Source organism: Muntiacus reevesi, chromosome 6 (genome assembly GCF_963930625.1).
Source record: "Muntiacus reevesi chromosome 6, mMunRee1.1, whole genome shotgun sequence".
NCBI lineage: Eukaryota > Metazoa > Chordata > Mammalia > Artiodactyla > Cervidae > Muntiacus > Muntiacus reevesi.
Window position 1 is genome coordinate 38,281,763 of NC_089254.1, and position 25,491 is coordinate 38,307,253.

Sequence of the window (25,491 nt, forward strand, 5' to 3'; positions counted from 1 at the left end):
AGTATCACTTTCTTAACAAATAAATATCAATGTAAGAATTAAACTGAATAAAACAAGTTCCAGCTATCTTTAAAATGACTGCCAAATCTAGCCAGGGCTAAAAGTATATTATTTCTTCGTCTCTTCCTGATCACATTTCTCTGTGGTTGTGTGGGCCACACGAAGAAGAGTTGCAAGTTAAGTCCTACTTTTGGACACATTTTATTTGCTTCTCTCATTGGTTATTGATTTTGGCTGTGCTGAGTCTTCACTGCTGTGCAGGCTTCTCTCTGGCTGCCTTGAGCAGGGCCAGTCTCTACTGTGGTGCGCGGGCTTCTCACTGTGCTGGCTTCTCCTGATGCAGAGCATGGGCTCTAGGGTGTGCGGACTTCAGAAGTTGGGGCGTGTGGGCTCAGTGGTTGCGGCTCCTTGGCTCTAGGACACATGCTCAACAGCACAGGCTTAGCTGCTCTGAGGCATGTGGGATCTTCCTGGACCAGGGATTGAACTCATGTCTCCTGCATTATCAGGCAGATTCTTTATCACTGAGCCACCAGGGAAGCCCCATAAATCCTACTTTTTAAAATAATACACTCTAAGTGGTCTTCTAATCAGTCTTCAGTTGATTATTCTATGATCTTGTCATCTTTCCAAATGATCATAATTAAAAATAATAGCATAAGAAAGCATTTTTATAAAGGTGAAAAAAAAAGATATCTAATGGTAGCTTTAATCATGAGATTATTTACAGTTTTATTCTAGAGTAATTGTGCTGTTTGTCTACTCACGGCTACAGCCAGGTTGAGAATGGTGAACATGTCATCCTCAGTTCCAACTGATAGCGAGGGTTCGAAGATGGCACCGTTGGGCTGTAGGAAAGAGACCGTGTGGTTCTCAGAGTCCTGAGTTATATTTTCCTTGGCTAGATAACGAACTCTGAAACACAAGAGTAACTAAAACTCAATACAGTTGTTTCAAATGAATGTCATTCTTTCATGCAGCAACTAATTTTAAGTACATGGACTGTGTCAGAAATTATGCTATAAACAAGTAGACCAAAAGGATAAGCAAGCTGATACTGAGTCTCTAGCAAATTAGAGAAGGAAGGTCTTAGATGAACATACCAGGGGAGAAGGAATACATATTATTATAGGAGGCTACACAGATTCTGTGAGAAGATAGAAGAGGTAAAAACCCAGGCTTGGAATATGGTGGGGATAATGGACAGGATACAATTCCATATAAGTGGTTTGAGTGACAGATAGAACTTTACTTTGGTAAAATATGGTAGAACATGTAGGATAAGTAAGAACATGGTGTACTTTTAGAAATAACACGTTTCAATATGGTTGGTTTACAGTGTCTGAATAAGGGGAGTGGTAGAAAACAAAGCCACTGAAATGAGCAATATCTCAAGGACTAAAGGGTTGCATTCTACATTTAGATGTTCACCTTTTATCTTGAGGGTGAGGGGGAAACACAGAAGTTGAAGCAGGGGAATATTATGAGCCTCTTTTCTTATATTAGAAGGACTGTTCAAAGTAGATAGCCTTTCCATCATTGGCTTGATTACAATTTTCATTATTTTAATGAGAGTTAAAGATAACTAACAATGTATTTCACCATCACAGATCAATTCCTCTCCAACCCTACCCCATGTATGAAATAGTTACTAGTTCTAAGTGCCTGGCTCTAATAATCTCTAGGCAGAGTACCAACTACTTTTTAGGAATGTGGTGAAGAGTAATATCATGGGAAAAAAATCTTCTGTACATACAAGATATTTACTGAGATGGAATAAGGTGTACATTATTCACTGCTCTATCATATATCCGAATGTCTCTATCATGTGAGCTTCTAAATGTTATCTGTTGTTATCTAAGATAAAGACTGAAAAACCATGGGACTGAAATGGAAAAAACAAAACCAACCAGAAAAACCTGACCTGATTTCAATCAAGTATAATAAAAATGTAGATTCCTTTGCCATAGGTATTATGAGTATTTTGTATCCCCAAGCAGTGTCTGGTACATGGGTAAGTTCTTGGTAAATGTTTTTGAATGAAGAAATTATTTTTTACACTCTTTAAAAAGAGAATTCACAAAAATATGGAAATACATCTTATTTCTAATATAATTTCATCAAGCTTTTTATTGTTTATTCTCCTTGGAGTACTGTGGACGTACAAAGAATATGAATATCTGAGACATCATCCTGGAGAATCTATTACTAGTCAGTCACTCTTTTATATTAGATATTACATGTTAAAATTATATTACATATTCATATTTAAAATTAACATAATTTTCAGGAACATTTATATGTTTGAAATAATATCAATATAAGTAAGTGTAAGTAACTGAAAGTCACTCAGTTATGTCTGACTCTTTGCGATTATACTGTCCATGGAATTCTCCAGGCCAGAATACTGGAGTGGGTAGCCTTTCCCTTCTCCAGGGGCTCTTCCCAACCCACCGATCGAACCCAGGTCTCCCACATTGCAGGCGCATTCTTTACCAGCTGAGCCATAATTGTGACCCAAATTGTAGTTCACTTAATTGTACTTACATTATACCAGCAGATGGCACTAACTAACAGGAAAAAAATCCTTCAAACTGAGGTCTGTGTTTAGAATGTACTTTTAAAAAGAGATTATAAGTACTCAAGTTTTTGTTTAAAAATTAGAATGTATACAGGTTTTACAGAGTGTTGATTAATAAGGTCAAAGGGAGGAAATTGCTTCATATTGTTTTCCATGTACTTCTACCAAAGCAAAGTAATTAAAACATTTATGTTTGATCTGAGAATATTTTGAAGGAGTTACCAGGTCTTCATAGAGGTGGTATACATAATTAACATCTCAATCCAGGAAGTTTCATGCTCTGACCCATATCACATCCTGTCAAAGTTTCATGAAGCTCACTTCAGCAGCTAAAAGGCAGATAAACCCGTGTGGTTCTGTTGAGGAGGGACATCCTCTTCCACTTCCAATTTCAACTGAATTCAGGGTGTAATTGATAGGAAGTAAATTCACCTCAACACATGGAAGACTCAAACTGTTTACTTTTTCTGAAAGGTAACCATTGTTTTCCCATTATTTAAGGCATCTAGGTAGACAGTAAGGATTCCTTTGTCAACATCATAAGACATCATGAGATTCCTTTAGAATTGTTATATAAATTTGAGTTTGTTTACATACTTTAGCTGAAAATCCAACTTCTCCAACCCCCACCTCATTGCTTCTCCAAGTAAATGAATTATATCTAATCCACTCCATTTTTATCCTTTAGAGAATGAAGGTTTTAGCCTTCAAGAATAAGATACTATCTTATCACCTATCAGAGCAGGACTGGGACAGGATTCTATATTATGTTTGTTTTTTACATTCCACAATGAATACCCTTAAAAGAGGGATCTCCCTGATGGCTCAGAGGGTACAACGTCTGCCTGCATTGCGGGAGACCAGGGTTCAGTCCTGGGTTGGGAAGATCCCCTGGAGAAGGAAATGGCAACCCACTCCAGTATTCTTGCCTGGAAAATCCCATGGATGGAGGAGCCTGGTAGGCTACAATCCACGGAGTCGCAAAGAGTCGGACATGACTGAGCGACTTCACTCACCCTTAAAAGTAAAAACATACCCCCCCCACCACCACCACCCTGCCAAACAAGCAAAAAAATTAAGCAAAACCTATGATGAGATAGATCTCAAATACCACCTATTTTCTCTTAATACATGTATTCAGTTCTCTCAGGGTATGATTTTTAATCAGTTATGGTTTGGTGGTTTAGTTGCTAAGTCATGTCGGGCTCTTGAGGCCTCATGGACTGTAGCCCGCCAGGCTCCTCTGTCCATGGGATTTCCCAGGCAAGAATACTAGAGTGAGTTGCCATTTCCTTTTCCAGGGGATCTTCCCAACTCAGGAATTGAACCCAGGTCTCCTGCACTGCAGGCGGACTCTGGCACTGCAGTTGTCATTCTTTAACAACTGAGCTATGACAGAAGATTAATCAGTTATACTTAGATTATATTAGGTCATACGTGAGTTCTAGATTTTCAGAGTACACATTTTTTGGAATAAGATATTCAGATATCTTATATCAGGCTTTTGATAGTGATATAAGAAGTATAAGACTCTGGAAAAAATTTTTTTTAATATTTCTGAAAGTAAGATTTTTTTCTGTAACAATGAAAACCAAGATTTCTTTGACCAAGTTGTGGATAGTCATAGACATATGTCTGAAGACAGGAGATGGGGATATTTACTAGGATGGAATAGTACCATGGCGCTCTACAGCTTATATATTATGTTACAGCAGCAGGCATCACCCCCCCCAACTACTGTTACTTCATTATATTTGAGCATGAATTGCTGATATAGAAATAAATTAATGCATGGAGAGGAAAGAAATTACATAGTTACAGACTACGTAAAACTATGAATTAGAAATCTTTACAAATATGAAGTTTTGTGATAATACTTGATTATTGTCTATAACTAGTTGTAATTATCCTTGAAAAATAAACATTTATATAATAAGTGATACAACAGGACTTAATTCTGTTCCCATATGGGCTCTATAAATGTCCTAATACTTGGCTAAGGTTAGTGTTTTTAGCTCTTCAATCTATAATTTTGATAGAGGGAAAATGTACACAAATATCTAGGAGTTACCTAGTTTCCAGGATTTTGTCATCATGGACAAACCATTTCACTTGCCTGGTGTCAGTTTGATTTTTAAATTTACAAAATGAAAAGTTCTGGCTAATTATTTCCCCCTACATCTGATGGATCTTAGATTCTATTCAAAATGTGTTAAACTGTTAAGGCATGTAGATAAAGGTATTTTTTATTCAGTCTTAGTACTGGAGAAAATATAAGAATGAAACTACTGCATAAATACACTCTTAAGACCTGGAAAACGTTTGAATAGAAATCCTAAGCAGGTATTTTACTTACATAGAAGTTTAATGCTGTGGTTAGCAAAACTGACTATGTACTGCAATCACCCAGAATATTTGTAGAACTCTTTGCCAGGCTCAAACCAAGGGTCTCTGATTCGCTGGGTCTAAGGTGGGGCCTGAGAATTTGCATTTCTGCCTAGTTCCGAGGTGATACTGATGTTGCTGGTCCAGGAGCCATACTTTGAGAACTACTCATATACCTATACTTTTCAATTTTAAGATTTTAAAATACTCATTTTAAAAATTTTGATAGATTTTTTTTTTCTATTTAGATGCATATTTCAGAGTTTTTGAAACATATATGCCACAAGTGTAAAACACGTGTGACTTGTTAAATGTAGGGTAGTTAACTGATGCTGGTAAATTCGTAATAAAACCTGTTTTTTAATAATCATTAAATCCTTAGATTAGGGTTTTATGTAGGCAGAAACAAAATATTTCCATGTATATTAATAGTAAGAAAATAATAAGTACATTTCAATACATGACATCTGTCAAGTGGAAGCTTTTTCAGAAATACATGTGTTCAAGGAAAGAGTGCCACGTATTTTAGGGACTCACCTGTACGTGTAAGGACCTCTTTGCTTAACTTTAATTTTGCTGCTATTAACTGCCACTTCATCTGGATTCTGCACATCAAATATCCAAAATTGTCTGTAAACATCTGTGCCTGTTTTAACCCAATTTCTAAAGGCAATTGTGCCTTCTTCAAGGACAACTTCCTATGAAAAAGAAAATAAGTTTGGATTATTTTTTTGTAGCCAATATGGGCACCTGTTGGGAGTTTAAAATCTTTCATTAGCCTGTGAAAGACCAAGCTTAAGTATCCTGCTCATGAATACCATTGCAACCTGCCACATGCTTGCAGCAGAAATGTTTTCAACACATTATGGTTAGCAATCTCTTTCAGTCAGCAAGGAAAATCAGTGTGTAATATTGCAAACATGTCTGGTGATTGTAAGGCCAACCATTGGCAAGCTTTAGAGTGACCCTATTTCAATATTGCAACAATTTGTAAGAGTTTATTAAGCAAGTTTAAAGCATTTCAAAAAAGTTCTTATCAGGTTGAATATTAATTTCTTATGTACCCTCAATGAGTCAGACTGAAGAGGCAAAACGGAAAAACAGAAAAAATCTCGTGGAATTAGAAGTTTTCTCATTTTCTTCAGAAGTTGGATACTTCAGGGGAAAATCAGATAACATTTGTTAAGAGAAACACAACTTTGATTTCTCCCATCCAAAACCCTGATCAATGAGGCTTTCCTCTCAGTATATTTGCAGAAACCTAGGTATCTATTAGTATGGATACCTAAGTATCTATTAATAGTTTAGGAGCTGAGACAGAATAGAGTCACCAAACCCTTTAAGGTCAATTTTATTATCTGTAAAGTGAGGGAGTTATCATAGATGCTCTCCCAGGTTCCTTCCAAGGCTTTACTTTCTGAGCAAGAAGCCTATGGAGCTCCAGTAGCTAATGGAGACAAAGGTGACTTTGTGGCAGGCAATGTTTCCAATTAACTACCTTGGAAGGAATACATACTCAGGTGGAAAGCTCCAGCTTACCCTTTTACTGCTAGAGGAAGAGGAAGGAAATCATTTCACAGAAAATAAGCCTAAAACCCACAAGAACAATCTCACCTGTTTGTTTAGTTCACCAGGAAGCATCAATTCATAGAATGATAGATCAGAAAAGGACAGTGAACATTATTAGCACATTTTCTAGGAGAGCATGCTGACACTCTGAGAAACCAGGTTCCTGGCTCAAGGGTCACTGAGGCAAATGCCTAGTGGCAGAATCACTATGAAGATCCTAGTCGCTGACCCTTAGGCTAGTCCTCTTTTACACCCTGGTATATTTTTTGTTCCCGTCACCTCTGCATTTAGTTGGTAGAAGTCAAAGTGAATTAGCAATCTTCAGGACATTTGACTTATTGCTTAATGGAGAGAAAAAGGGAATTCCTTAGAGAACAGGGCATCAACTAAAATGCCATTACAAAATCCTGTGCTGTCACAAGCCTTTTACACTGGGTACATGGCAACTCTTAAAGCAGTGTGAGACCTTAGTACTTTTAACAAGCAGTTGTCCTTGAAGAGTGTTTTATTAGTCCCCAAAGTCTTACTTCCATAGCAAACCCAAATCATGACAAAATTATGTATAGATAAGTACGGCTATTCTAAATGTAAAGGTGTTTGCTGTGAATGATGAGGATTCTGAAGCTGAAATCTACATGGAAGCTGCACGCTATGTTCATTGACCCATTTCAAGAGAAATTATGAGAGGAGAACACACATGAACATACACACATACACATTATTCCTCTCACATGGTAGAATCTTAAGGACTAGTATAATATCATTTGTTTATCATTACCTCTCAAAACATATATATTATTTCAATAATGTTCTTTGTGGGACAGAAATCTCCCTGACTCTAACCCTTGTGTATTTTATATAAAGAAACATTGTAACTGTATCATGTCTTTCTTCTAAGGGCCATGAGTTACTTTGTCTTATTTGTCAATCTGGAGATAATTTTTTAAATGCAGAAGTTGAAACACAAAGAGTTGAAAGGAGTGCATTGAATTTCTAGCTTTAGAGTTATGGTCATCTAACGCCATCCACTTTTTTTTTTAGTAGTAGAAGTGGGTCCTAGAAAAGCAGATGTCTGATTCAATGTTACACAACAATTTGGCAGTAGATAATGGTGAATCTGGCATTTCACGCCAATCTTGTGTGGTTTTTATAAAACCACAATTTGTACAGAGACAGAGAAAAATATTGAATCAGTCAGAATTTGAATGAATTTCTTCTGATCCTAAGACTACCTAGGTACTAGAAATTTGTATAGACCTCTTTGACTATCAAGACTAAATATATCATAACCTCTTCTTAAAAAGGAGTTCCAGTTCTTATGTTCTTTGTGAATTTAAAAGGCCTTGATTTTAAATTGACTTTGGACTGTCTGGCCTATTTTGTGGATCTTTCAGTAAATTTGAAATACAAAGGTGAAATTCTATGTAAAAAAAATAGTAATATAATTGAAGATCCTCTCCCTGGGCTGATACATGCATCAGTATCTATCCCTGACTTTAAGCGTTCAGACTATTTAGCCCTGGATTTCAGCTTGTTGACTCTAGTGTGGTATGGTCTTCAGCTGAGTTGAAAGCCATTTACTTTGAAAGTTCTGTTTTGCTACATTAATTTGGAGGCAGATGTCTGGGACTGTTATACCCTCTATCTAGTCCTGTGGTCACTTGATTATTGCTGCTATGGGAAAGCAGTACTCATCCACATGATGGGCAACTTTAGTCTATGTTCCTGTGAATGAACTATATAGAATACATATTCAGAATATAATATTGTCCCATTTCCCAAGGTTCTTATAGAGTACTGAAAGATGGAATCACATAAAGCAGATTTCCTTACCCTACTACCAACCTGACTGAGTATATTGGCTTCTTTACTCAAAGCCTAGAGTGAAAAGTGAAAGTGTTAATTGCTCAGTCATGTCCGACTCTTTGTGACTGGATGGATTGTAGTCCATCAGGATCTTTTGTCCATGGAATTCTCCAGGAAAGAATATAAGAGCGGGTTGCTGTTCCCTTCTCCAAGGGATCTTCCTGATCCAGGGGTCGAACCTGGGTCTCATGCATTGCAGGCAGATTCTTTACTGTTTGAGCCTCCTGGGAAGCCCAGAGTGAAGTGGTTAACAATGAAATAGATGCTATGAGTTTGATTCCCAGTTTGATCATATGCTAATCATTTAAACTTGGGCAGGTTATTTCATTTCTTGTACCTCAGCTTCCTTATTTGTAAAACAGGGATAATAATAATATTAGATATAATATGAGGTTGAACTACATGAAGTTAATATTTCTGAAAGTCAATATAGGTGGAATATGGTATAATTATATTAATTATTTCATTCATAGCATTCCTGTCTGAACCAGTCATGTGCAATCACTCATATAAAATCCTGTGATGCTTCTGCTATTTAATCATTTCTATATTTATTCTCCATCCACTGAAATCAAAACTTCCCTAAAAAAGCAGAAACATACTGAAATGAGTCTTCATCTTCTTCACTTACTACCCCAATTTGTTCTGTTTAGAACCAGTTACAAGAAGTCTTCCTATGATCAAAACATTTTCTCCTATGTGTTTACATGCTAGAGAAAGAGAAAGGGAGGATTAGAATATTGGTGCCATATGACCCAGCTATCCCACTCCTGGACATACACACCAAGGAAACCAGATCTGAAAGAGACACGTGTACCCCAATGTTCATCGCAGCACTGTTTATAATAGCCAGGACATGGAAACAACCTAGATGCCCATCAGCAGACGAATGGATAAGGAAGCTATGGTACATATACACCATGGAATATTACTCAGCCATTAAAAAGAACTCATTTGAATCAGTTCTAATGAGATGGATGAAACTGGAGCCCATTATACAGAGTGAAGTAAGTCAGAAAGATAAAGACCAATACAGTATACTAACGCATACATATGGAATTTTAAAAGATGGTAACGATAACCCTATATGCAAAACAGAAAAAGAGACACAGATGTACAGAACAGACCTTTAGACTCTGTGGGAGAAGGCGAGGGTGGGATGTTCTAAGAGAATAGCATTGAAACAAGTATACTATCAAGGGTGAAACAGATCACCATCCCAGGTTGGATGCATGAGACAAGTGCTCAGGGTTGGTGCACTGGGAAGACCCAGAGGGATCGGGATGGGGAGGGAGGCGGGAGGGGGGACTGGGATGGGGAATACATGTAAATCCATGGCTGATTCATGTCAATGTATGGCAAAAACCACTACAATATTGTAAAGTAATTAGCCTCCAACTAATAAAAATAAATGGAAAATAAATAAAAATCAAATTAAAAAACAAAACAAAAAAAGAATATTGGTGCTAGTTGTGCTAACAGTCAAAAAGTGCTTTTGGTCTCAGGTTATTATCAAGTCATCAGTTAAACCTCAGAATAACAATTGGTGGAATTGATTAGATATAATATGTTTCAGAAACTCAAGAAATCAGCCTCCAAGTATTTATGTAAGAACCTAAAATGGGAGAATTTTTATTTGGCATGAAAAGTATACTATGTTGATATTAAATTGGGCTGGAGGAAGAAAATTACACATGCTGACCTGCTGTTTTTTAAAACACTTTTATGTGATTTTATTATTGGAGTTAATGTGCAGATTAATGTTTAATCCACGTTTTACTATTTAAATTTAGAATTTATTTTAGATTATTTCATGTTCTCATGTCATTATTAAATTTTAAACAAATTCTACTATCTTTAGCAACCTATATACATCTGGCACTTTTTTGAGCTTTTAGATACTATAATAAGGTAAAAATTATTTTATATCTAGAAATAGTCTAAGCATACATCATGAAATTAATATATACGTGTATAGAGTTTGCTATCAAATATTGACTGTTACTTTGAAATTATAGTCATTTTAATAAGTCAAAATTATAATCATTTATGTTTATTTTATATGGAAGCATTTTTTTGGCTACGAGAAGATCATTCTTTTTAAGAATGGGGAAAGGAAATGGTGTAATTGAAGGATGGTATGATTGAACATTAGTCTTTTAACTGAAAAAGATATCTTGATTGTCTTGATATTCCATGGTTAATATCACAGGTGAATTCAAACTATTTAAAATTGCCTGTTATATAATATTCAGCAATATTAATCAAGTGATATTTTATAGTGTCAGGTGATAAATTATCCTTTGTGAGTGGTGCCAGAACTTTGACCTTTTTCTGAAGTCCTTTGATAATTTCTGCTTTCCACATTAGTGGCTGCTCATGCCACTGACTTTTAGTCTATCTAGCAAGATTGCATAAATCTGCTGGTCCCACTCAATTCTACTAGGAATCATGATCTGAAACACTGGTATAAAAGCATTCAGCTATAATGCATAAAACCCTACATAATGCATAATTACCTATAATGCATAAAAACCCTACAAAATTTTCTTTGGAAATAGTGAGTAAAGAAATATATTGGTAAAATGTATCAACTGTTTTATGCCATTTCAGATACTGGTATCAGGTGTCATCTTTGAGAACCAGAAAGTATCAGAATTCCAACTCTAGAGAACAAGATAAGATGATTTTCTTATCTTTTTAAATTAAGCACTTTAATGTTTTTATGGTGCTTATATATAGGTAATAACTTTGCCAACTTGCTGTTAGTCCATTAAATAATGCAAGTTACATGCAATGAGTTTTAATTGTAGAGATAAACTGACTGGTAGTACAACATATATATATATATATATAAATATTTGTAAAATAGCAGTATTAACCTAAGTGCTCTTGAGGCAGGGGTGAGACACTTGGCTGTCTGTGCTTACACATAATTCAAAGATTTGACCTCTACATGTATGCCAAACAGATACATATGCTAATCTCATATTTAAAATAATTTTGTAAACTAAATTTAAAAGAAACAGTTTTATTTAAATAAAGAAAAAGTCCCAACATCTTCACATAATTAAAATAAGCAAGGTCAACACAGCTATATGAAAATCTGAGAGCAAAAGCAGGCTGTCTTAACTATACTACACAGCTCCTGACCATTGAAGGGCTTCTGATGATGTCTTGAAAAATGAAAGTGAAGTCGTTTAGTCATGTCGAGTCTTTGCAACCCATGGACTGTAACCTATCAAGCTCCTCTGACCATGGGATTTTCCAGGCAAGAGTACTGGAATGGGTTGCCATTTCCTTCTCCAGGGAATCTTCCTGACTCAGGGATTGAACCCAAGTCTCCTGCATTGCCGGCAGATGCTTTATCATCTGAGCCACTTGATCTTAACCAAAAGGCTGAGAAGTGATGTCTTAGAGATGATGTCTTAGTCTGTGAATATTGAGCTGGGTTACAGTGTGACCCAAAGATTGAAGGTAACCCTCATTTCAAAAATAAGAAGGGAAAGCATTCTATTTCTTTATTTTATCCCACTTTATTACTCGGCACTACTGAAAATATAATTTTAAAATTATTAGTGACTGTGTTCTAACTACTATTTCCTTAATTTTCATCTGCCTGAGATAATTTTACTTTTTCCTTAAAAATTGGCTTCATAATAACTTCTAAAAAAAGTGCAGTCTATTTTTTTCATTGCTTCATATAAAATAATTTTTCTGTTTTCTGTTGTCTTCCTACTTACCTCTGAATGCACAAATCCCGTAGTAATTTCTCTGCTCTTTTGTCTCTATACTAAAACTCTCCTTAAACATATCTATTGTTTAGTTTTATCTATATTCTCTGTAATAATGAACAAATCTCTGAACCTTCCCTTTGAAATATCACTGATGTTCTTTTCAATCACTTATAAAACCTCTGTGCTTCACCCTTCCAAGGTATACATGTTTCTGTCAAGAACACAACTGGACATCTTGAGTTTGAAATCTTTACTCCTCTCTCCCCCTATTTAGTTAGTTCTTCTATCCATTGCATTCCATCACCCATCAGTTCTACATACTCCATCACACTAGACCAGAGAGCCTTTTGTTATGTGCAAACTGTGCAAAGATCTGTTTAAAAGTGAGTGTTAAATTCTCCTTGAAAGTGGTCATGTCCTACATAACATTTCCTGTATTTGGTCTCCTCACTTTCCAACACTTTCTGCTGTAGAATTAGAGAGTGCAAAATGTATAAATCATCTCATCTCTGCCTTCAGATTGCCTCGGTTTAGAAACGAACTCCTATTCCTTTTGGCTAGGTGAGTTGTCATGTTGATTTAAGGTCTTGTGATGGTAGTACCTTCTCATTGATATTTGTGAAGATTAAATGACTTAGTATATATGAAGCTCTTAGTAGGGCTAAAAAAATGCTTTATTTATTTAGTACATAGTATAATATATTAGTGTGTGTGGCATATAACTCATTAGTATATAGTATATTTGATACCAGTCTCTAAATGCAGATTTTGTTATATCTGACAACTACAGGTAAATATATACTACTATTGCCTCTCATGTCATTAATTAAATAGTCTTCTGCCTGATGCTCAAAAGTTACCTAAATTTTACCCCGTTATTATTTTCTAATTATCTGTGCTGTTATTTCTTTATTTTGACACATTTTTAAAAATATTTTTCTCAAAAAAAATTTTTTTTTCCTTCTGTCATCACAGTATTTAGTTGCATTTCCACAACTTTTTTCCATGGCATTAAGCAGTCCCTTGACACTTTTATTGGAACTCTCTTTGGACTTTCAAAATTTTATACTTCAAAATCCAACTCAAGTCTCACCTTCTTCCTGAAGTTACTGAATACTCTGCGAAAGTTCTCTTTCTGAATAGTGTATGCTTTAGAATTCAGTTACAGAGTTTCACAAGTCTCTGTAGTTTTTTTTACAATATGCTTTTTCCCAATTAAAATTTATATTTCTTGAGATAAATATTTATTCTCTCTTAGCCACTATACAAATTTTTGATGTCTGAAAACTCTTATTTCCTCAAGATTAGCCATATGAACTTAGAGATAAATATTAAACAATTAAAATAGATGTTAGTGCCTCTCATGATGTCTAACAGAGACTCTGTATAATATTGTAGAATAATAAGAAGAAATAATAGATGATCATTGTTTGCTACTGATTATCAAATATGATAGAAAATCTTAGTCTAAGATGCTGTGCATTGGAAGATTATTGTCGCTTTTCTCTTCTGAAGATTAAAAAAAAAAATTATAGTCTGTGTGTCAAAATTTATCCTGTTCTCACTCCACAGATACAGAAGGGAAGTGAGTTTACAGAGCAGAAAGGATATAGGACAATAGCAGTTCTCTCTAACACGTTAGACACTCCACACCTCACCATCTCCTGTCTGTCTCTATTGAGCTATATTAAAATAATATCAAGAAAAGTGGGGAATTCCAAGGAAGGAGATGGTATTTAATGTATAATATTTCCAGTTAAATGCATGAGGTTAAAATTTCTGCTGTCAGCAGGAGAAAAGATAGAAACGCCTGTGTGATTATTAAGCAAATGTAGCATACAAGTATAGAAACTGTACCAAAAATGTCCTATTTCATAATCTGTTGTACTAAGACAATAGCTGTAATAGTACAACCAGAAAAATTTTTGATTTACAGACTAAGCATTTAGGTGAACAAAAACCAAAAAAGCTTTGGAAAATAGTAACTTCTTGTCCTGGGCAACTAGATTTGAAATTAAATCTTCATATTAAGTCAGGCAGTCCTTTAGTGAAAAATAATTGTAATTATTTAAACTCCTAGTAAGAGTAGGATGTCAAACATGGGTGAATGGATGAGACAGATAAAGGTCTTGACAGGAACAGAAACTCCAGTATGAGTTGGTAGTCTAGCCCATTTATGATTCAGTTCTTGTTGATCTCCTCTGTGCATTCTGCTTACTGCCGTCTAGATCACTGGCATCTGAACCAGGATGACAGCTGAGGCTAGCACTCAGATATGTTTATTTGGCCAGCATTATATTTTAAAAATAAACACACATGCCTCTGAGCAGGGCACACACTTTTAACTTCACAGTAGTCATTGTCTTGTTTTTATATTGTTCTTGGTAGCTTTTCTTTAAGGCTTGTCTCCAAACCCTGAAGTCATTTGAATTTGCTATCCCTGGTTTAGGACTTCAGCAGATATACTTCTCCTTATTCTAGTCTTCCTTTTCTTTATCAATTAAAGTTGGTGAGTATAAAGCTGAATTAGAAGAAACTAGGATGAGAGACAGATTTCAGTTTGTTGTACAAAGCCTATATATTAAGTCACTTTATTTTTAGTTAAATCTATAGTGAACTTGCTTGTATACATACATATATATATATATGTATGTGTATATATATATATATATATACGCACACACACATACATATATATATATATATATATATATACTGGGATATGTTCTGCATAACATTTCTGAAAGTATTTTCTAAAAGTCCCTTATCAACCTTCATCAGTAGGAAATGTTTATAAAAATCATATATTATTAATATTACACACATATAGAACAGTTTACCAAACAAAAATAAATTTTACCAGTTTTACCAAATATTCCTAAATCAATATTAAACACAATTTTAAGTTATACTTATTAAACATAGTTTGAAGTTATATATGATTTTACTTTAATCAGCTGTAACCAAAGTGCAACTACTTTTATAAAAGTACCCTCACAATATAACACTCATTTCTCATTCAAAAGCATATGAAAAGCATATCTGCATACCCTTTGTACATAATTAAATGGGATTATTTCTACTTACCTGCATACCTAGAATAGTTTTTGTCAGAAATTAAATATTTAGACTTAAGATGACCGTGCATTCATATAGAGTATACATCATACTTTGATTATTTCTCTATCATGTAGAGTTTCAGTTGTTCAAAATTACCTTTGTGTTAGACACATAATTGCCAGCTATAATGAAATATAAAACAGGAACCCTAAGCCAAAAATAAGTCAAGGTAGACTGAATCAGGATGGAAAGAAATATTCTTGATACCACTTGTACCTTTTTAATTGTCTTCTGAATAAGCATGTCTCCAACCGGCATTAGAATCCCTCCAAACACAGCCAGGACTGCACCAATGACAGCACCAGCAATGAGCCCACAGTTTCGACTGCAGCCCATGTTTCTTGTTCAAGGAAAAACTGAAGTGCAGCACCTGCTTCTTTCAAACTCCCGGGTCTGATGAAGGTGGTTGCCAAGAGGTCTGGTTCTATCATTAGAAGGAGATCATAAAACAGAAGCATAAATATCAGTACAAAAAGATCAAAGTACAAGGAAAACACGCAACTGAAACAAATCATCTTGCCAGTTATAGACAGATTTTTTTAAAATAAAACTTTCTAGGTCTTGTAATTTTTTTTTAATGCAACCTACCTACCAGTGGTAGAAATAATAAATATCATCACGCAAAGCATTTCCTCAAAATTCTCCTCTTTAAAGTTTTTTCTTCCTGTGGATGATTAACATACTGAACTCTTATCTATGGAGAATATGTTTACGTACTCTTGCCCTCTGCCTACCTTCTGTCAGCCGGAGACACTTATGGACATTTTTGCCCTCTATCTGGCTTTTCCACCTAAACACAGCCATTTGCCCAATACTACCGGGGTGACTACAGACTGGTTCCAAACAGGAAAAGGAGTACGTCAAGGCTGTATATTGTCACCCTGCTTATTTAACGTATATGCAGAGGACATCATGAGAAACGCTGGGCTGGAAGAAGCACAAACTGGAATCAAGATTGCCGGGAGAAATATCAATAACCTCAGATATGCGGATGACACCACCCTTATGGCAGAAAGTGAAGAACAACTAAAGAGCCTTTTGATGGTGAAAGAGGAGAGTGAAAAAGTTGGCTTAAAGCTCAACATTCAGAAAACTAAGATCATGGCATCCGGTCCCATCACTTCATGGCAAATAGATAGGGAAACAGTGGTAACAGTGGCTGACTTTATTTTTCTGGGCTCCAAAATTACTGCGGATGGTGACTGCAGCCATGAAATTAAAAGACGCTTACTCCTTGGAAGGAAAGTTATGACCAACCTAGACAGCATATTAAAAAGCAGAGACATTATTTTGCCAACAAAGGTCCGTCTAGTCAAGGCTATGGTTTTTCCAGTAGTCATGTATGGATGTGAGAGTTGGACTATAAAGAAAGAGGAGCACAGAAGAATTGGTGCTGTTGAACTGTGGTGTTGGAGAAGACTCTTGAGAGTCCCTTGGACTGCAAGGAGATCCAGCCAGTCCATCCTAAAGGAGATCAGTCCTGGGTGTTCATTGGAAGGACTGATTCTGAAGCTGAAACTCCAATACTTTGGCCACCTCATGTGAAGAGCTGACTCATTGGAAAAGACTCTGATGCTGGGAAAGATTGAGGGCAGGAGGAGAAGGGGATGACAGAGGATGACATGGTTGGATGGTATCACTGATTCAATGGACATGAGTTTGGGTGGACTCTGGGAGTTGGTGATGGACAGGGAGGCCTGGCATGCTGTGCTTCATGGGATCACAAAGAGCTAGACACGACTGAGCGACTGAACTGAGCTGAACCTGATGTTCTGCAGATTGAATGTGGGTTGACTGGGGTCTATTCCATCGAAATGCTAAACAAGAATGGTAACAGATGTTTTCTTTACCTTTTTCACAATTAGAAAGATACAGTTTTTACAGGAAATGATCTGATGAGTCTTAGAAGGAGTCAGTTCTTCTAATCAGTGGTAACCTATCTATTAAAACAAAAAAACACGAGTAAATTAGGGAAATACATTGTAAGAAAATTAACACTACACTACTCTCTAATACCACCAAAATTATAATCACTGTTAAAAGAAAATTCCTTTTTCATGGATATTGAGTTCATGCTTGAATTCTTTTGTATCAACTGTGTTGAAAACGTTGAAATATTTTACAGAATATGTTCTTTTTAATAACTGATTTTTATATCATCTAAAGGTGAACAGAGCTTGAAGAAAATATGTAAGGTAGAGTATATCTAGATTCTGTAATAGGTATTGCTTTCTTACTAGCCTCAAATATGTATATTTTAACATATTTAAGAGCAATAGTTTTCCTTTTGCTGTAGGGAGCTGATTCATGCGGCTTCCCTGGTGACTCAGTGGTAAAGAATCTGGCTGCCAATACAGGAGATGTGGGTTGGATCCCTGGGTTGGGAAGATCCCCTGGAGAAGCAAATGGCAATCCACTCCAATAATTTTGTCTGGGAAATCCCATGGACAGAGGAGCCTAGTGGGCCATAGTACATGAGGTCACAAAAGAATCAGGCTTGACTTAGAGACTAAACAACAATAATAAACTGATTCACAATAATTCTGTTAAAATCAATTAGACTGTGTCAATATGTATTTCACTCAGTCTTATCTTTGGAAGAAAATTCTTAGTGTAATAAGTAGATCCTATTGTAACAAGACTTTATTATTCAAATACCTAAAACAAACTATTTGAGCAGTTTTGATTTCAGTAAGAAATCTATACTAGGGTTGACCTGACATTGATAAACAGATTGTACTTTGTAGCTTGTAAACAAATATTCCCTACTTCAGAATGCCCTTGCCCAAGTAAAACAAAAATTGCAACAGATTGGAGGGACACACAATATTTTTTTCAGTCTTGTAAGGATAATAGTAAAAATCATACTTCGTTATGGTTTCAGATTTTCCCTCCATAGCTTGGTTGTGGTTGCAGTACCATTCTGATGGTTTTAGTTTTATTAGTATTTCTCCCCACTTGAGTAAGCATTTAATTTTTTAAAAGTATTAATTGCTTAGCTAAGAAAATGTTAAGAATAGTGTTAAGATAATAAAGGAATAAGACTTTCCCTCAAAATGGATAAAGGAAAATCTTACAAACTTTTTTCATTCTTCAGGATTTCCATTCACTTATACCAAATACCTAGGATGATCCACTGTAAATCAGGATGAACAAACTGATTCACACTGAGGTCCTGGTGGCTAAGAAGCTTGAATAGTCATTAATGTCACATGTTTTTTCCCAATGTAAACAAAACACACAAGCCTGAACAAGTGATTTATTTTTCCTGTGGAATTTTATGTCTCTGAGCAAGTTGAGTTGTTTAGCTGTTAAGTCATTAGTGACTCTTAGCAACCCATGGACTGCAGCACGCCAGGCTCCTCTGTCCTCCACTATCTCCTGGAGTTTGCTCAGATTCATATGCATTGAATCTATGATGCTATCGAACTATCTCATCCTCTGCTACCCCTTTCTCCTACTGCCTTCAGTCTTTCATAGCATCAGGTCTTTTCCAATGAGTCGGCTCTTCACATCAGGTGGCCAAAGTTCTGGAGCTTCAACCTGTCCTTCCAATGAATATTCAGAGTGGATTTCCTTTGGGATTGACTGGTTTGATCTCCTTGTAGTCCAAGGGACTCTCAAGAGTCTTCTCCAGCACCCCAGTTTGAAAGCATCAATTTGTTGGCATTAAGCCTTCTTTATGGTCCAACTCTCACATCTGTACATGACCACTGTAAAAACCATAGCTTTGGCTATACGGACCTTTGTAGAAAAAGTGATGCCTCTGCTTTTCAGTACACTAAGTTTGGCATAGCTTTCCTTCCTTTATTAATTGCTTGGGGGTAGAACCCGCCTGCCAGTGCAGGAGATGCAAGAGACACAGGTTCGATCCCTGGGTCAGGAAGGTCCCCTGGAAAAGGGAATGGCCACTCCAGTATTCTAGACTGGAAAATTCCATGGACAGAGGAGCCTGGCGGGCCACAGTCCATAGGGTCACATTGGTCATGACTGAAACGATTTAATACAGAGGATGAAAAATAACATGCTCCCTTCTATGGCTTTGGGTAGGATTGTCATAATACAGTGGAATAAATTATTTAAACTTGATAATAATTACTAGATATTCACAAGTAGAATCTCTTTTCTACTTGTGAATATCATTTTGAGTGTGCTGTACTGTATGTAAGTGATCATATTCAGGGGAACTTATCAAGTACTATTTTACTGAATGCCCATCTTATAGACCATTCCCCAGTTCTCTTTGGTAAGTTATATTTGAGGTAGACATCAAAATACAGGGATCCAAACTGCTGTAATTGAGGGTGGGAGACTTGAGATGAAACCAAAGTGTGATTGGCCACTCTATGCCAGATGACCATGGGCAAGCTATTTAATTGCTCTGTTCCTCAATTTCTCTATGTGTAAAGTAAGATTGTAAGATGAGATCCCTATTTTTTTCATTTAAGCAGCTGAACTGGTTCTTCACTCAAATCCTTACATGGAAACCCAAGCCAAGTGACTTAGATTACAGCATTTGTGGGTTCACTGAAACCCTGATTCCTAACTTGGTCTCCTGTGTCCCACCTAGCACTATCTTGTCCCATGTTTAGAATGCTTGAGGAGCATCTCTATAGAAACCTGTGAATTGCAATTCATTAAAAATTCAGAGCAGGAAATACCGAGGATCAAATTCTAGTTTCGTTTATGTAACATCAGGAATACAACTCAAATCATCTCTTTTGAAAAGATATTTTCTATATAAATGCCACAAAATTATTCAATATTAATGTCATTTGCAGTTCTGTCAGATGGAATATAAAATGATTTTAAAATTACAAATATTTTATTTCTGAAATGGATATAGGTGTGTATTATGTCCGTTCGCAGATTCTGTGCCATCACCTAGTTGAGAATCTGTCTGACCTTTCCCAGAATCGTTAGCCTTTATTCAAGCAGTCCCGTGGACGATAGTGAAGAGTCCCAAGGGGCAAAAAGTCCTAAAAGATCTGCTGGATCATCCAATGTGTTCTTCTGTGCCTTCTTCTCTAAACATGAAAGCTCATTATTATGCCATTCAGGGACCCTGCGCCCAGAGATGTCTAGTTATGGGCAGACCTGGGTACTGCCTAGACTTTGTCTGCTTTGAACTTAAAACTGAAGTGAGATAGTGCACACAACCCACTGCTGTTGAATCAAGTTCATCAGAAAACAGAAGTGTCAATAATTTATTCTGCTAAATTGCACGCTTAGACAGTTACTAGTCTAACACTGGTCTGGATGATGTCTAAGCAAAGATAATAGTGTGACTCACATTCCTGCATACATGTACTGATATTTTTGACAGAAAGAGATTGACTTTATGAACTTTTTTCAAATTTTCAATTGGTCAGCTTATTTCGTTATCTTGATGCAAGTTTTTTTCTCTAAAAATAGGCAAGATATTTTATATAAATGTAATCCTTCTTTATCAATGGCTTTGCTTTCCATGGTTTCACTTATCCACAGTCAAAAGTGGTCGAGTGAAGCTAACTGAACCTGTAGAAAGTAAAATCTTGGATGAAGGGGACTACTTAGGGTTTGGTGCTATCCCTAGGTTCAGGCACCCACTGAGGGTCTTGGGGGAAATAGTTCCCCCCAAGAATATGGGGAAATTACTTGTTTTTGTTCATTTATCATGTTCAGTGCCTTGTCACCATGAGTAAGTATGTTCTTATAATCATACATGCAAGCTTATGCTTCATACTACAAAATTACAAATACAAGTTGACCCTTGAACAATGCAGAGGGGTTATGGACAATGCAGGCAGTGGAAAATCTACATGTAACTATACCGTCAGCTTACCTGTGGTATTCAACCAGCTGCATCTATTGAATCAGGTTGTACTGTAGTAATTATTGAAAAGATACTGCATAAAAGTGGACTGACAAAGTTCAAACCTGTTTTGTACAAGGGTCAGCTGTAATTTGTGCTTCCCCAGGAGGCTCAGTAGTAAAGAATCTGCCTGCCAATGCAGGAGGTGTGGATTTAATCCCTGGGTCATGAAGATCCCATGGAGAAGGAAATGGCAACCCACTCCAATATTCTTGCCTGAAAAATCCCATTGGACAGAGGAGCCTAGCGGGCTACAGTACATGGGGTTGTTGCAAAGAGTCAGACAGGACTTAGCGACCGAGCACACATGCCACTGTAGTTTTATTCACCTGAAGCAAAGGAGGAACCAACGAATTAAATAGGACATGCACTGAGTACATAGAAAAGTTCAGGTTACTCAGCACGCTGTACCCAATAACAGCTTTATAAAGTGGAGCTTATCCCCACTATTCTCTCAAATGTAGCTATTTAGAGCATATAAAATTTGCGTTATGCACACTTGGTTTTCTTAGTCATACAGATTCTTTCATAATAAAATTTATTTTATTTGCTAATTTTAGGTTAAATTTTATCCTTTACCCTTATTTCTTCATTAGAAATAATAATTTACTGCTTACTTAAAGTACTTCAATTTAGAAAACAAAAATTCACATATACAGGGAAGAAAACTTATTTTTGAGACTTATAAGAAGAAGGACGAGAAAGTAAAGACACTGTAAGATCCCACTAATCCCATAACTTTCTTGAATCTGTGTGGAGATCTGCTGTGTTCTGTCAGTTCACAGACCATAAATCCTGCTCTTTTTGTAGAGTTTGTGAACGTAACTGCGTGTGGGCTGTTTATTTTCTTGCTGTCAAGTCAACAGTGTGTTTCTAGATGAACTTATGAGTGTTATGCCTTTCCATTATGTTGGAACCCTGGTGGTAGGAACTGAGACTGAGCTTTAAGAAGTGTCCCCATAAGTAGGTCAGAATAATAGAGAAACTTCCCAGAGAATTTGTGATTATTTTCATGTGTGTATAGAGCTGTGTTTCCTTGGAAACTCCGCCCAGAAAACGGCATGGCCAAGAGGTATGGTTTCCTGGGATGTGAACTGTGAAACTTTAAAACAGTTTCATATTACTTACTTGCGCTATGAATGAATGCCAGGACCTGGATGACATTTTCTAGCTCATGAGTGAATATCTCAAATTTCTTATTCGATCCATAAGCCTTCCTTCTGCTTTTCCTCAGAATAGGAAACCAGATCACAACATCTCTGTTTTGTACTAGACACACACTAATTCTTTTAATACACAGTCTTTTCCTCACCCAATACAGTATTTGCCCACAAAACCCAGGTTTGGAGTTTGGGGGTGATTAATTCAATGACAGGTTGAATATGAAAATTAGCTTTCCAAATTAAGTTCCTTTTCACACTCTTACTTAACATGATATCTAGGTATGTTTTCAAAGCCATGATTCCCTAGACATGAGTAAGATGCAGATTCATATCAAACTGGTTAAATCAGTTATTTAAATCTGGCTGTGTTTCATCAAGTGGATACAGAAGGTCACTAGGTTAGTACCTATTTTACATGCAATCCCAACATATGAAGGTAGTTAAAAGAATAACTATTCTGATCGAAATGCGCAGGAACTGTGGTCCTTTCCCCTTCTAGTCACATCTCATTTGGGCTCTGTGGAAAATGTTTAAATAACTAGGTTCAGAAATCATCATCTTCTCTTATTGAAGTTACCATAATCTTTTTAATGTATATGGGCATTTCCATCCTATCAGAATATATGGAAGTAAATATATATAATAGAAAAAAAATGTATAGATATCTATAATAGAATACACTTCACTAAATCATGCCTTGCAAATATAACAACTTTTATTTTTGTGGAAATATTAAAATCATTAAAATAATAATTACGTTGACTTCATTATCACATTAAATGTTCTTCTAGAAACACAGCAGTCTTTTGGAGTAGGTTTTAGAGTACTAAAGAGATTACTATAGATTTGAAATGATTCTTTTAGAGTCTTATCAGTTTAAATAGAATTATCTAGAATCATTATTGATTTTTGAATCCTGGTAGAAATGCTGTTGTTTCTTTTTCCCCAACCCAACTCTTCCTGTGAACAGGAAGATACTATAATATTTTCAATAGTTATTCTGGGCTTTGAATTCAGGTAATTTAGGTTTGCTTCACAGGCTAACATTATAGTTTCTCTGTGGCTCAGTTTTCTCTAAAATGGGTATATATACATCATATATAATTATAAATGTCAAGTAAAATTCAGTGAGAATGGACAAAATTTCCTATCATAGTACCTGTTATGTTCTTTGAAATATTATGAAATATATTGAACTGTAACATAACAGTAAAATATTATTGTGAATTGGCCAGGTATTTTTAAAAAAATTCTACTAAATATGTCTTTTTCACAAATAATAAATGATCATTTCCAAAACTCTTAGTTTACAATAAAATCTGATGAGATGGCTTATTCTTAGGTATACAGGGGTTTAGAATATTATGCAAATGAAAAATCAACTCCTAGGTTAGAATAATTCTTCAAAACTTTCAGCCATGACTTGGGCCACTGAATTAAAATATACCTTGTGATTAAACCAGAAAATAGTTTTTTTCTTTCAGGAAGAAAAAATCCACAAGATGTTTTGCCTATAGTGTAGCAACTATAACTCCCAAGATAAATTCCAAAATTTTCAGTGCATTCTGTCCAGTACCTCTCTAATTATAGTTTTATTCCTCTCAGTTTAACTTCTATCTGATGTTTGTGTATTGAGTTTATTGTTCTGGTCTTCTAATGATTCTGGTAAATGAAAAAAATTTCTTTGTATTTTTTTTCTCCCATGAAATCCAGTGGACCACTGGACTCTCTATAAACAAAATTTTTGATAAATATTATGTTGGTTATTTTTTTATTGAATATTAAGAGCACTTTTTAAAATTAATTTAAAACTACACACTAAAAAACTAAAAAGTACATGCAAAGATTTTAAAAACATTTTTCAATATGTTACTTGACAATTCTAGAAACTGTTTGAAATTTACTTTAGAGAATTTATGCCATTTACAGTTATGTATGCCGTTTTCACTTAGTATAATTTATAACTTTAAATTTCTCCAGAAGGATTTGTCATTTATTAGTATTATCATTCAAGAAAATAATTTGCTGATATTGGTAATAAGTTTCCTAAAAACACAAAAACTTCCATTTAAAAAAATTCTATTACCAAATTTTATATAATTTATACAGTTATATAAATCAGAATCGTTTGGAATTAATATAACTTACCATTCCCAACAGCAAGTAAAATTCAGTGAGAATGAAATTTTTAAAAATGCTGAAGAGGAATATATCCAAAATATACACTGCTGTTAACCATGTAGACAAAGTCAGGTTCACCAAAAAATTGTGACATTAAAAAATAGAAGATTAAATAAACCAAAGACTCTCTAAACTAATAGGTACTGATGAATTGCATATTAGAAAGCAGGTTGGCATAAGAGTGCCAAGTGACTTTTAAGAACTAATCCTACTAAACTGATTTTTATTTATGTTGATTTTCATTCATAATTTAAATTAAGAACCATGCATAAATACCCTGAGTAGACAATAAAAGTACTGAAGTAACAAAATTGGATAGTACATCATTTTAGCAAAAACTTTTTATGCATAAACATAAGGTTTTAAACATCAAGAAGCAACATGACATTGATTATTGGACAAAGTTTTAATATTTCTTAAATATAAAAGGTAAGGTTGATAACTTTGGAAACAGCACAAACCTAGCTTTTAGGAAAAGCCTAATGATTTCAAAAAACAATTCCTGCTTACTGCTGCTGCTCTATAACTTTAAGGGTGTGTATATAGTAGTGTCATCTCCTGTCACTTAGGAGACAGAAATTTTAAAAAAAATCAGTACGACTTACCTTTAAAAAGACTAAGAAGTATTTTCCGATCAAATGTTCCAACATTTGAACAGTCAGTTCTTAGTAGGACCAAATGGTATCCTGCAGAAAACCCTACACTGAAATCCTCATTATAAAAAGTGTGTGAGTTTAAATATGCTTTAAGAAAAAAAAAAAGAGAAAGGCAACGTCAGTCAGATCCTAATGAGTGGTTTGTTCCAAAAGGAGCTTGAAAAAAAAAAGGAAACCCCACACCTCCCACTTAGAGTGTGTGGGAGGGGTGTGATAGGTCTTAAGGGTCTGTTTTTATATTGTAGTGAGGACCTATTACCTATATCTGAGATCTTCTGCTGTCTTTTTTTTTTTTTTTCCTTTTGGCCATTTTCCCATCCAAGTAAGTCAGAGGCCTGAGAGACAAAAGGAGCTAACTTGCTGAGCAGCCTTTCATATA

General features: G+C 35.5%; 1 protein-coding gene across 8 annotated transcripts in view; it reads right to left on the reverse strand.

The window, feature by feature from the left end:
* LOC136170448 (platelet glycoprotein 4) overlaps positions 1-25,491 on the reverse strand; it is a 208,676-nt gene that overhangs the window by 22,764 nt on the left and 160,421 nt on the right. For 7 of the 8 annotated variants that reach the window (XM_065938627.1, XM_065938624.1, XM_065938623.1 and 4 more), the window contains 4 exons: positions 17,109-17,198; positions 15,475-15,682; positions 5,504-5,664; positions 768-915 (listed from right to left, as the gene is read on the reverse strand). In XM_065938627.1, coding sequence (XP_065794699.1) covers positions 768-915; positions 5,504-5,664; positions 15,475-15,594 — 429 coding nt within the window. In that variant the 5' untranslated portion in view covers positions 15,595-15,682; positions 17,109-17,198. Of the gene's footprint in view, positions 1-767; positions 916-5,503; positions 5,665-15,474; positions 15,683-17,108; positions 17,199-25,061; positions 25,149-25,491 lie in introns of those variants that run through there. The other variant, XM_065938622.1, reaches the window with a different exon arrangement.